The sequence below is a fragment of the Squalius cephalus genome (genome assembly GCF_949319135.1).
Source record: "Squalius cephalus genome assembly, chromosome: 23".
NCBI lineage: Eukaryota > Metazoa > Chordata > Actinopteri > Cypriniformes > Leuciscidae > Squalius > Squalius cephalus.
Genome location: NC_137144.1, coordinates 20,579,192 through 20,593,369, shown reverse-complemented (window position 1 = coordinate 20,593,369; position 14,178 = coordinate 20,579,192). Strand labels below are relative to the sequence as shown.

At 37.1% G+C, this 14,178-nt stretch overlaps 1 protein-coding gene across 3 annotated transcripts in view; it reads right to left on the bottom strand.

Moving 5' to 3' along the window:
* Window positions 1–1,722: 1,722 nt before the first annotated feature.
* Window positions 1,723–14,178, bottom strand: part of ntrk3a (neurotrophic tyrosine kinase, receptor, type 3a) — a 215,508-nt gene continuing 203,052 nt past the window's right edge. For 2 of the 3 annotated variants that reach the window (XM_079859110.1, XM_079859112.1), the window contains exons 15-17: window positions 12,593–12,836; window positions 4,703–4,879; window positions 1,723–2,261 (exon numbers count right to left, since the gene is read on the bottom strand). In XM_079859110.1, the coding sequence (XP_079715236.1) occupies window positions 2,076–2,261; window positions 4,703–4,879; window positions 12,593–12,836 (607 nt within the window). In that variant the 3' untranslated portion in view covers window positions 1,723–2,075. The remainder of the gene's footprint in view (window positions 2,262–4,702; window positions 4,880–12,592; window positions 12,837–14,178) is intronic. The other variant, XM_079859111.1, reaches the window with a different exon arrangement.

Sequence of the window (14,178 nt, the reverse complement as noted above, 5' to 3'; positions counted from 1 at the left end):
ATTATCTGCCCTCTGTGGGAAGCAGAAAGAAACAACACAACAAGATCAACAAATGTTCAAGTCACTTCCTCTGCGCCAGGAACTTTTCCTGATGTGAAGGGTGAGATTATGGTTAAGCTAAATGTGTTCTGTCGAACTATGATGGGCAGGTTGCCTCGAACAACAATTTAAGTTACTGTTCCTGATAGAGACCTGTGAAAAGCAGGAAAGTTTTTGACATTTTTCACTTTTGGTAATGGTTTAGTTGGGATAAAGTTGCGAGAAGCAAAGCGAGCACTCGCACATAGAACACATCAAATGTTCCGCTGTTGAAATATGTAAGGGTTAAGATAAATTCAGGATGAAGTTCTAAATCGTCACTTATTGTGTGCTCAAGAATCATTTGCACAGCTGCAGCCGAACTAAAGATTACTTGGCTGATTTATTCCACGTGTAATGATTATAGATTTATCATTAGACAAACACTGAGCCACAGATCACCTAGAATGAAAAGTATGAGCCAACAAAACTGAGAGAATATATTACAATAAAATCCAAATGTCACTTCAGAATAAATGAAGAATGTTTCAAAGAAGCCCTTTAGTATTAGGAAAGCTCCATCTCGATTATGCAATTATCGCATTATTGTGTTTACAAGAAAAGAAGAATATTACTTGACTGAATCTACAATGCTGTTATGCATTCTCTTCCATTATATTTTGATGACTCTATTAGCAGCAACAATATTTACTAGAGGAAACTGGTTACAGAACTAGGAATGGACAGTGTTTTTTATGGAATTTAGCGCAGACATAATAAAAAACGTTGCTCATGCTAGTTCTTCCAGTTAGCGTAACCATCTCTCTTTTATTCATTAAACTATGGGAAAGGACGATATATTATGTTTGCAAAGAAGCATAATCACAGTTCATAAAAGCAATGAGGGCTAATGAATGGAATATGAGTATTTTCTGGGCATGATCTCACTTGGGAAACAATTCTACTGTTCCTGTTACATTCATTTCAGAAGCAAATGGTCTCTGGAATACAAGGAGCGAGGCATGATTTTCCTTTGTGGTGTGTTTCAGCTTGAAAACCATAACTGTTCTTGAGCTCTAGGTCACATCCAAAACAAAAGAGGAAAAAACAAAAAAAACAAGTTCATTTAGAAATATCAACATACATTCTATGGACATGTGAAAAAAAAAAAAAAAAAAAAAACATTAAAATATTATCAAAATATTTATAGAATTCACTCACCGTAACAGCACGCCAAGGAACTAAAATCATCTAATCAGGAAATGAAATAAGTTAACATACTGTTGCTTGTGACAGAAATTTACATTATATACATTCTTTTTTTTAAATAAACTCCTTTGTATTGATTGGTGGTTCCTTCAAGTTACTCCATTCACTAAAAAGCTCCTCAGAATATTTAAAAGCCCTGTTGGATACTTCCTGTAGAGTCAAAGAGAAGATCCGGCCAATCAGAGCGCAGTAAGGCTTTTTTCGGAAAAAAAGTCCTTGCCAATTATCTGACACGGCAACCGTAAGCAGTCATATCCGAAAGGCGACCCTCAGCAAGAAACATGGCATACATCCACACTCGGAAGTGAAAGAAAAATAAATAAAAAATATATATATTTATAAAATGAAAAACAAGTAACCACGGGGAGAATTGTCAGGCAGTCAGGAAACAACAACAACAAAACAAAAAAAAACTTTTTTTTTCTTTTTTTTCTTCCATATTTTAGGGGGAAATGAATGGTTTCCATTGTTCCTTTTTTAGAGTTTAAAAGTAGGCTGTTCTTACCAAAATGAAAAAAAAAAAAAAGAAAAAGAAATAGAGAAAGGAGACTCTTCTTCTTGCAGTAGAACTGTACATCTTTATATGCAGGTAAACAAAATGTAAAAGTGCTTTTTAAAGACTGTTATCCAGTGTATCGAAAGGAGTAGCAGGCACTTAAGTCCATCCCATGTTGTAGTTGTCTGACAGTGGCGCAGTAAGGTACATGTTGTTTTGGGTAAATCCCAGGTTTTTCCGTTCCTCCGTTGGATAGACGCAGACAGACATCCAAACATATTCCCAACAAACATTAGCCCAGGATATCCAGGTAGACAGGTGTGGCTTTACCCAAGGCATAAAGAATTTTCTGGATGTCTTTGATGTTCAACCTCTGCTGCGGTTCCCTCTGCCAGCATCCCAGCATAACGTCGTACACTTCCTTGGGACAAAGCCGTGGCCGCTCCAGCACACGTCCTTGTGTGATGCATTCGATTACCTGTAAAGACAGAGAGAAAGGAGTCGGGAATTACTTGTTGATAAATATTCTATTGCAGGGGTCTTCAAACTTTTCCAGGCCAAGGGCTCCTGTTACATATTGTATAAAATTGAGCATTGCATTTTAAGCCTGGCCTTTAAGTACTTTAATATACCAACAATATTACAAAATCAAAAAATATGTATTAATGTAGGAGGGAAAATAATACATTAAGCTAAACTTTTTATCAATCAATTATTCTAAGCCCTGAATCTGAATTTACTTTATTTCTAAATGATTATATGTATACTCTATGAGGATTTTTGGAAGTATCTGAGGAAGCTTTGCTCTGAATTATAACACAAGTGTATTTCTGCAGCAGTCAGATGCGGCGAGAGGACTTGCTGACAGTCGAGAGCGTCGAAACCGTCGAGAACCGTCGAATGTTTAGTTTTTTATCTATCATTTAACAGTTCTCTGTTTCTGTAGAGAAACCATCTATGGCCTTTGTGTTATGATACGCAAAATAGGACCATCTCATGAAACTGAAGACATTTGCCTCTGTGGATGGCTTCGTATCGACTTTTAGAAAAGACAGATGATTGTTCGTGGTCCCTTGTGTCCACTGCACTGACTCCAGCTTGTGGATGTCTGTGTTCTATCGACTGATAGTTTGATTTAGTTTCATCCACCGGCAGAAATGACAGCATAAGTTCTGATGCAATACAGTAGCCACCAGTCCTCTGGCACCAGAATATGGAGCAGTGCATGTGATTAGCATTCAAGCCCCTTCAGTGCATAACACACATCTTTCTTGCATAAATCGCACAGCACCTATAGATTATGGTTCGCTGAGTTGATATTGATAATCTCAGTGTGAAGTCGTGCTCAAAACAGCTGCGAATAGAAGCTTCAAGAGAATCGCTGTCGCTTTTTCACTTTTCACAGCTTGGGAATCTGAAGTGGGGAATGAAGTATTTTCAGCACATCCAGCTCTGTTTGGTCAGCAGAGAAAACACTTTCTCACAAAGACTCTGCTTTAGTTTGTATTTGTCCAAGTCGTGGCTGATTATCTATATATGTGACCCTGGATCACAAAACCAGTCACAAGTCGCACGGGTATATTTGTGGCAATAGCCAACAATACATTATATGGGTCAAAATGATCGATTTCTCTTTTATGCCAAAAATCATTAGGGTGTTAAGTAAAGATCATGTTCCATGAAGATCGCTGGTAAATTTCCTACCGTAAATATATAAAACATTTATTTTTGTGAGTAAATGCAGCACAACGCGAACATAAATGGACAACTTTAAAGGTGATTTTCTCAATGTTTCGATTTTTTTGCACCCTCAGATTCCAGATTTTCAAATAGTTTGCATCTCGGCCAAATATTGTCCTATCCTAACAAACCACACATCAATGAAAAGCTTATTTATTCAGCTTTCAGATGGTGTATACATCTCAATTTCCAAAAATTGACCCATGTGACTGGTTTTGTGGTCCAGGGTCACATATATATATTAGCTTAATTTTTGGTTAAATCTTTTGATTTATGGGGGAGAAATATGGCCTAGATGCATTATTAGGTTTCATGAGATTCATCCTTAAACTTATATTATAACAATCTACATCCACTCATAATCTATCTTCTTTTTTATTGCACAGAGAATCCCAGTAAACTTGTGTGGATTTTTGTTTGCAACATTTTGGTTATGAATGCATAAATTAATGCATAAAGCCCCGTTTAGTATCAGTACTGAAAACAGCATTATAAGGCTCTTGTTTAACCATTACAACATTTAGTTCAATAGTGGTAATTATGAGAATTATGTGAGAAAGTAAATAATAATCTTTGCTATTCAGACACAATGGAATAGTTTGGGAGCAGCATCTCTATGTGTGTGTGGCTGTTTGGAGTTCATCCAAACCTTAGTTGCGAAACGTTACATGGAGAACAACAACAGCCGAAAATTAAGTGGCAATGTTCCTCATTAACTCGACACACGAGGGAATATATTTGAGACCAAAAATCCAACAACATGACATTTCAACATGTGTACTCCCTGTTCATTTCATAGGAAGACGTCATGTTCGAGATGAGCTTGACTTACAGTCTATACCTGTCAAAAGCCTCATGACAACCGCCAGTGATTATGCTGTTTAATTTCGCTCCTTAGTCATCCTGTCTCAAGACTGAATGTGTCTCATAATGCTACATTATTTTCACACTCCAGTACCAGTTTTTTTCGTCCAGTACAGACATTCTGTCTCCATTAAGCTTTTTATTATCATTTCATCTGGGCAATGAGTCTTTACACCTTGCTTTCACCTACGGCAGTCACACAGTTTACTAATAACGCGTGACCAAAGCTAGCCAGAGGGCTAGCAAACAGCTGGAAATGAAGACTTCTTTCTGTCTGAGAGATTTTTCTTATGGAATCCGATAAAATGAACATACCTCATTATTTGCCAGCTGAAACCATGGCTGCTTGCCGTAGGTGAAGATTTCCCAGAGGATGACGCCGAAGCTCCAAACATCACTCTCCGTCGTGAACTTCCGGTACATGATGCTTTCTGGTGGCATCCAGCGAATGGGTAGCATGGTGTGTCCACCCACCTGTTGGAGCACCATATCCTGATTATCAAAGACAGTCAGAGACTAGTGAACTTCACAAACTCGAATTACTAAAGATTAACAACACTTTATGTTAAAATGATTAAAAATGATTAAAAGTCTTGTAGGTGCATTTTGAGATTTTTTCTTTTTTTTACGTCCACATTTCATGACTTCCAGAATTTTTCATAGTATTTTGTAATTTCTTAAGTACGTCACCAAGGACGATAACTATTACGTTTCAATAATGACGTTTCAGTAACGTTTTAAATCTATGAGAATGGAGACGTCCTCCACACCACAACTATAGAGACATAATTTCATAATTTATTATGCCCTGATTCACACAAAGGACAATAAATAAAATGATAATGATAATGACACCACAATTATACAGAGAAACGATATCTTCAGAATAAATTTCTGATTTTTTTTTTCCAGCTGATGAACAATAAACTGACAGCCAATGAGAATCCATTCTGAATTTAAAGAGCCAGATCATTAAAAGCAGCAGAATAAACAGAACATTATCGTGCACTGGTGTGGAGGCTAATATAGTTATCATTATAGTCATTGCTATTCTTTATTCTTAATATTTGCTGGTAAATTGACCTTTCTGGTTGCTGTGAAAAATAACAGTATGATGTACAATTATGGCTGGGCGATATGACCAAAATCTAATATCACAATACTAGTTGTATAATAATATAGTTATTTTTGCATTAAATAAGGTTTTTATGACAAAGTTTTTGATACCATTGAAATTTCATAATTCTCATCACCAATTTTAATATAACAAAAAATAATAGCAAAAGTAAAAAAAAACACAAGAACAAGAACACCAAAAAAACTCTCAAGCTTATTAAAGACAAGACTACATTAGTAAAAAACCCTACCTGAAAAACTTCAAGCACTAAATTGAAAAGTAATTCAATAGAAAAAACACTGCATAGTCTTCTCTGTTTAAATTAAATCCAAATTTATTCTCAATAAAGTAACAAAAGTGATTCAGTGAGTGATTTTCTCTGTATTTTGTTGGTTGAGTAACATTCAGACAGCGGGTTTATTAGGCTGCTGTCACTTTAAGACTGAATAGACTGATCGAATATTGAAACACATGCGATTTCTAAACTGTTCACTTAAGAATGTATTCTCATGACTGTGTTTATGAGAATATTCACTGGCCATTTTGACACATAAGTGTGTGTTTCTGACCGTTGAAGAACTCAGTCTAGTATTCGCGCTGTATGAGTATCGGCTTCATGCACAACACGTGCGTATGCTGAAATTAGTTCTCTTTCGCCGCTTATTGTGCTTCAATGGTTTAAATTCACTTGTTTTTAAATAGCAATGGTTAAAAACGTATGCAAATGAGCTTTTGTGACTGCGCAGCACGGGTGCAAACCCGCGATAGAGACGATACATTTTGGTTGATAAATTTCTACCAGTTAATTAGTGTCTATCGGTATATCTCCCACCCCTACTTACAATATCTGAAGAGCTTTGACATGGAAAACTGAGAAACCAGAAAAGATGGAGGAAGGGAAAACAAATGTATCCATTAAGGGTTTTTGACAGCTCCAAATCATCAAAGGCCATAAATAAAGTCTCCCTCCAGGCTTTCCCAATGTTAAGCGAGATATTAATCGATTAAAACAACAAGACATTAATCATCTCTGCCCTGGGCCGGCACCGGACTGGATTGGTTTAGAATCTATTTCCTCTTCGTGTCTGTTGCTTGTGTTAATTACAGCCATGCCAGGACAACTGAGAGTGACGTTTCAATGGCAGTTGCGTGGTTATTGCGGCTTTCAACTCGTAAGTGGCGACTGCGTATTAATTACAAGGCTCATTAGTGGTTTGCTCACATGGGGGTCAGGCTATCGACTGTGTGCAGGAATACAAAGCAGTCTGCAGCGTACTGTACATCCACAGACTGCCTAATTTCTTCTTTGTAGGATGCTTATTGTGCTTTTATTTTTATCATAAATGCATTTAGGTACAAAATAGTTGTGTGTTAAAAATAATCAGAAGAAAAACAACTATAAATGAGATTATGGTCAAATGTTCTTTGGCTCTATTGCTTTGTCATGAGTGTCTCCTTGGCAACAGGACATGTCTCTAAGCTCTGAGCACAACAACGACAATTTAGGAATTAGGAAAACGTCACAGTTTTCGATGCTTTGACGATGAATAAATTGCTGTTTATCAATAAACAACAAAAAAAATCATAGGTTGCACATCCGCGTAGCTCACAACTCATTTCAATTTGCAAACGGCAAATGACTTAGAATAATGAGTGCAAAAATATGAACGTCTCCGTGATTAGGAAACTATAGAGGCATTGAGATGTACTATAATTTAAGTCTGGGAGGTTTTTTTTTCCTGGTGTAATGTCTTTAATGTAGGGAACGATAAGGCAGTAGAAGGCTGTGTATGTTAATCAGCTACGCTTCTGTGGTTCTCATTCGCAGCCAGTTCCTCACAGAGGAGGAAGCTGTCCCACAGGCTCCAGTGATGTGTGGCAAATATCCCTCCTCTCGCTGGCTCGCTCTTTCCCTCCCGCCTCTGCCCTTTAGGAGGTGTAAGCAATATGCCAGTCCTGCTGCGGTCAAACAACACTCCTCTTGTTCCGTGAGATGGAGTTCAGGGTACTACTGGGCCGCTGCTAACGCTCCCCATGCGTGGGCAGGAACTGCTCCCTATGGCCATACTGAGCTGCTCGCCTGGCTAACTCAGCCCACTTTAGCGTTAGCGCACAACATCCTTGCCAGGAAAAGTCAGCCAGGGATGAAGGTAATGAAGGTATGATCACCATAATGGACATAGATAGAGGGGAGAGAGACAGAACAATGTTTGGAGAGCTTGAAACAGTCAAATACGGCGCTAACTGGGTTAGCTGCAATGCTAGTGACTTTCTGCTGCCATGCCAGGTCCTTTCCCCCACAGCCTGACTAGAAATTATATAAAAAATAGCTTATGAAAACATGTTAATGTCATTTAAATGTCACGTCACAAGCTAAAAATGGTTGAATGAAAGATTTATTTTCTTTGTGTTTTCAATAAGCCTTTGATTAAAAGCTAAGAACTTAGTCTATTAGCATAGCGCTAACTGCTTAAGACTGGTTAACTATCTTTTGATTAGCTAGAACAAGATATCGCAATAACAGGCTACATTTTGGATCAGGCATTGAGAGGAATAGTATCTTGTATGACATAGTTAAATACAGAATCCCATACTAGCATACTATTCTTACTCTCTCTGCCATTTTGGAGAAATAGTAGGAGTAGAATTTTTCAAATTTATCTGCCAAAATAGCATACTATTTTTAGCATAGCCTACATTATTGTAGAGTACATTAGTGTCTAGACATAGTATAGATATAGAAAGAAAGAATATATTTTATATTTTGCAATTCTGACTTTTTTTCTCGCAATTGCAAATTTATATCCCACAATTATGACTTTATAACACAATTATGACTTTATATCACATAATTCTGACATTATAACTCGCAATTCTGGCTTTTTTTCTTGCAATTGCGAGTTTATATCTCACAATTCTGACTATAATTCACAATTGTTTATATCAAAAGTTTATATCAGCAATTCTAAAAAACTGCAACTGCAAGTAGAAAGACAATTCTAAGATGAAAAGTCACAAGTACCTTTTTTATTTTTTATTCTGTTGTGGAAACAAGCTTCCATTGTATAGAGCTTACTTTTTCTTTTAAAAAAAGTAAGTGAAATAGTATGTTAAATTGCATGAATTCATAACATTGCACGTGAGTGGCTGTTATTGCAGGTAACTTATTTTCCATTTTTTATTCAACATTTACAAGTCAGATCAAATGAGTTAAAAAAGATTACGGCCATAAGTAACAGTTCATTCGTCACACTGGAAATGTAAGGTCAAGTCAAGTACACTGCACTGTGAGATACAGTGTACTCTGTTTTATACTGCAATGTATCTATAGAGAAAAGTGCACTAAGTAGACTACAGTATATGTAGTATGTTAGGATGCTAATCCAAACCCATACATATTTAGTGTTTTTGTTTAGTGAAACTATTTGTGCTCGAGTGTTTGGGAAATTGAATCGATAGTATTGATTGAACTTGCATTCATCTGAATAGCTTTCCCCAGATTGCCCCCCCCCCCTCTTATCTGAGGTGGAACGACGAGACTGCAGATGCATGTAAATCAGTCTGCGGGGCTTCGTTGAGATCGGAATGAGAACTGGCAGGGTGGTGACAAAAATGCCAACGCAATCTGAAAGGGCACCGATGAAAGGCAACACAATTAGCGACTGGAGGGTGGAAGAATCATAGATGAGGAGGATGGGAATCACATAGCGGTAATTAGTGCATATTAAAATCAATAGCATGTTTGTTTCAATGAACAGCTGACGAGAGATGATGTCATTAAATGAGTTAAAGAGCGTTGAGGAAACAGACATATGCGGTTGGAATTTCCAGCAGTTTTCTGTCTCACTTAACTAGTTTCAGAAGAGATGTACAATGTACCAAACAAATGTGCATTAACAGATGGAAAAAGTAACAAGTGCATAATGCAGAGTGAAGGTTTTCTGATCTGGGACTGGGATCTGGGATCAGTTAATAGAGTATTCAACCACAACAAGTCCTTCATGCACATCATAGAACTGTCTAGCACCAGACACGGGTGGGTTTGAAGCAAGGTAACTCAGCTTTGCTTTGCCAGGTCTTGCTGGCAGGAAGTTGAGGTGTTTGGTTCCTACATCAAATTTACACTGACAAAGAAAACCTGAGCAACTTGAAATCGACCCCAGCTTCTCTAACTTCTGCAAGTGAGATTATACGGCGCAATCATTACATGGATGAGGAAGCCAAGCTGTTGATGAATACTGACTCTAGGCTAACTGACTGCGTTCAATCCCAGGAGACCACCTTGTAGAGGTTCTTTCTGGAGAATGAACACGTCAGAATGTCACCGGTGTCAGAGAAGACGGGCTGTTGGATGCCATTTTGGTTTATATCTGCTCTGAGATGAGAGGCGTATGTGCCTATTGCAGTTAGGAGCAACTAAGAGAGACCTTTTCAGATCAGGTTTAGGTTAACAATTTGTGGAAATCAAGGATACTTAACTCTGAATATTGATAAAGGCTTTATTTCTGAAACCTAATGCTTCCCACATAGATAACTAACTTGAAATGCTCTACAATGGCGCATAAACAGAATTCTGCATGGCAGATTTGACTCAAAGGAATCCAATAGAGCTTAACGATAATCCTTAAAATACATAATAAACAAACAGTGGGCAAAATAGCCCATTTTATTTGTTCATCAATAGTATTCTGTATTGAATTAAACGTTTAAATAGATCTCATGCTGCTTATCTTTAGGCATCAATGCCAACTGCCTCGCAGACGCATGGACATTTAGGTTTGCTTTTGCAAAACAGTGATGGTTTGGGTCACTTCCTGTTTGTTAGGAACAGTAAATTGATCGCCGTCTCTTTTGTGCTGCAGAGTGCAATCAGCCATTTCACAGTGCCATTAAAATAAAGTAAGCCACAGAATATATTAAGTGAGATGAGATGCAATGGTCTATTTGACATTTACTGTTAATGTAACATATTTCCTCCATTGCAATTAGGACTGATTCTCTGGGAACGTCAACAACCCGTGCCTACTGAAGGATCTGCATTTAGAAATATGCTACTTTTGAGGCAAAAGTAGCTTCCGCTTTTCGATCATCAGGTTTATTTTTTTCTTTCAGTGTATTCAAATCAATCACTCTCACTTTTACACTGTCCACCTTGAGGTAAGCAAGGTTAGGCATTGTTTTAAGCATGAAATAGGTCATTTAAATATTATATAATTCTAAAATAATGAATATATATGTGTATTCATAAACATCACAAAATAAATGTAAAATAAATCAAATAAATAAATAAATAATATAATAGGTTTATATTAATAATACTATATTATTATTATAGCAAAAAAGTTCATAATTTTTTTAAATTAAATTAATACTTTTTTCTATGTATGCAGTGATGTTAGCCAATCATAACAGTGGATGTTCAGTGACAAGCCTTAAAGGAGCTGCCCCTTAAAATGGATAATTTCCGACAGAAGTTCTGAATGAGGACTAAAAGTAATATTTTTTAATAACGCATTTGCCTTTTTGTGCGAAACACTTTGTTAACATTATTAAGTGAACCTCAAAGAACATTAAAATAAATTAATTCCATGTCATTACCCCTTTAAAAACATTAAAGCACACAAAAACATTAAAAAACAAAGAAAACACCTAAATAAACCAAACTTGATATGTGATGTGGCTTGTTTGAAATACATAGCATGGCATTTGTCTCCTCAGTTCAAAAGTCCACCACAAGCCACTGACAGAATCAGTACGAATGCTGATTGAGCTGTGTGCTTGTTTAGTTTGGCTCCTGAATAATTTCTTGACTTCTGACAGTGAGTGAAATTCTCATTTCACTTCAGTGCCCTAAAAATGGGAGTCACATTCAAAGCAGCGAGATGAACAATCATGTTCAAATCAACTTAATCTAGTCGAGCGATAGAGGAGCTCTGTAAATTCTGCGTCACCTCATTCATCCTCTTGTTGAGCGCTAAGTGAAGACATACATTTTAATTCATTTAGGGCCCTCATCTTGCAAATTGAGCCCTCTGTCATCTAGACCAAATCTACAGAGAGGCCCATGTCTGTGTCAGGCAAAGACAAGATTTTGATTGAGGATCTTCTGTAGAAGCACAAATGGGTCTGGAGCATGTAATTGAGCCAACCAGCTGGAATGAGTCAGAATTGTCTGAATTCATACTTGAAAGTTTAAGAAATAGTTCATCCACAAATTCAAATTTCTATAATCATTTATTCACCCTTGTGTGGTTCCAATATCTAGCCAAGTGTCCAAGCTGCTATTTTCGCTACACTATTTTCCCTTCTCTGCATGCTCCCCATTCACTTTCATAACACAGACAAACAGCAGCTTGCACATGTTTCTAAATCTCTCCTTTAGCGTTTCAAGCAAGAATAAATAAAAGTCATATGAATTTGAATGGACAGGTGAGTAAATGATCACAGAATAAACATTTTTGGTGAAGTACTGTATCACTTTAAATATATACTCCTTTAATTTAAATCTAATATGGTTGTGAATCCACATTATGAATGTAAATCTACACAATTATCCTTGCAAAACATGAATATGATATTTGTACTTTTTACATCTCAAATGTATTTTTAAAATACCCAATACATGGTAACATATCATCAAGGCTTGTATTCAGAGCTCTGTGTATGATTTAGATGTTTAATGGGCTTTGTTTGTATTTATGTTAATATCTTTAATAACAAATATGGTGAATTTTTTTTACCTTGTCCTTAATTAACATTCAGTATGACTAATCTAATGACTGTATATAAACAATTTGATTGAGGTCTTTTAAAATAAAAGCAGCTGAATATATAAATATTACAACTTTTCAGAAGTCATTCAAAATGAGTAATTATGCATTCAATTATGAATCCATCATACGCCACAATTGACAAAGGGTTAATTTGTGTTTTGTAGATATTTGATAACTAATCAATGAACTACATACAGGTTCAGACTGTCTCAGAGCTGAATGATTCAAGATCTTATGAATGTTTTTTCCACCGACTTGCAATTTTTGACAACATTTATTTTGCTCAAGCATTTATGAATACAAAACCACTCTTACCCGATAGTAGTCAGTGCTGTAGATGTCTCTTGACATTCCGAAGTCTCCAATTTTCACGAGCAGCCCGTTGCCCACCAGGCAGTTGCGTGTCGCCAGGTCACGGTGCACAAAGTGCTGAGACGCCAGGTAGACCATCCCTGATGCGATCTGAGTGGCTATGTGCAGCATCTGAGACAAACCCAGTTCCCCATTGGTCTGAAGTGGCTGTCCGTCAACCAGGATCATTGCATCTGGACCGTGAGCTCTGTAAGTATAAAACAGACAGAATGACCCAACTGATTTCAGTTCTGTCACTTTGGTCCTGTTACGTCCCTGTGTTGCGTGTGTTTTGTTTTTGTTTCTCTCCCCGCTTCTCTTGTCTACTTTCACTTCTTAGGTACCCGTGATTGGTCCGGTAATCTGTCAATCATCATCAGCGCTGACGTCCTCAATCATCTCTGTCGCCAATGGGAAAAGACCACCTCGGATAAAAGAGAACGCCAGACGTTTCTTTCCCACGCACGGCTTTCTGTTGATATCTTGCAGAAATTACCTTGCTCTTGTTTCTGTAACCCTTTTTGTTTTTGTGTTGCTTGATTTTAGTGTATGATTCCATTCTTCTTGTATTCGTTTCTTTTTGTTTTGTGTAACTTGAGTATACAGTGTCCCACTGTATGTTACTAGTCCTGAAAGAGGCGGACAGGTAAGAATGTCACGTGACATACACTGCAACACGTAGGGTTTTTGAGCTGTCTAGTACACTAGGTTAGGGGCGAGTGCCACCCCATGTACTTTTGGTTATGGGTAGTTAGTGGAGACTAGATAGGGCGTCCTGGACGCTGAAGATCTTTGTTTTCTTTCTTTATTTTCTTAGTTAGGATTAGAGGTTATCTACAAGTTAGACTTCGTTTGGTTTTGTTACTTTATTTTCTTTGGCGCCGTCCACGTCCCCTCTTTCTCTTTTGTGGTATTGACCAGCTTACAGAAATTCTGTATCCACTGTAAATATTTATTGAACATCTTACAGAAACTCTGTATCCACTGTATATATTTATATTCTTCATTGTGTTTGTCTTAGGCTATTTCACCTTTTGCCTATTACCTTTTTGTACAGAATAAAGGTGTTGGCTTTTTGCACAGCTACTGGATTGGTGGATGTTTTTTTGCACAACATCAGGGTTATATATGTTTCTCTTTAATGTCAATTTTAAATGTTGGACCCCCGAACTCCTAGACTATATCGGGGGTCGTAACAGGTCCCAACAAGTATTTGGATGCTTACAACACACTTAAAGGAATAGTTCACCCAAAAATTTAAATTCTGTCATCATTTACAAACTCTCAAGTTGTTCCAAACCAGTATGAATTGATTTCATACGAGATATGAAGATATTTTGAAGAATGTCGGTAACCAAACAGTTGATGGGGCCCCATAGACTTCTATAGTATTTTGGAAGTCAATGGGGCCCATGAACTGTTTGGTTACCGACATTCTTCAAAATATCTTTGTTTGTGTTCAGGAGAATAAAATAAATTCATACAGGTTTGGAACAACTTGAGTGTGTGTAAATGATGACAGAATGTTCATTTTTGGGTTAACTATCCCT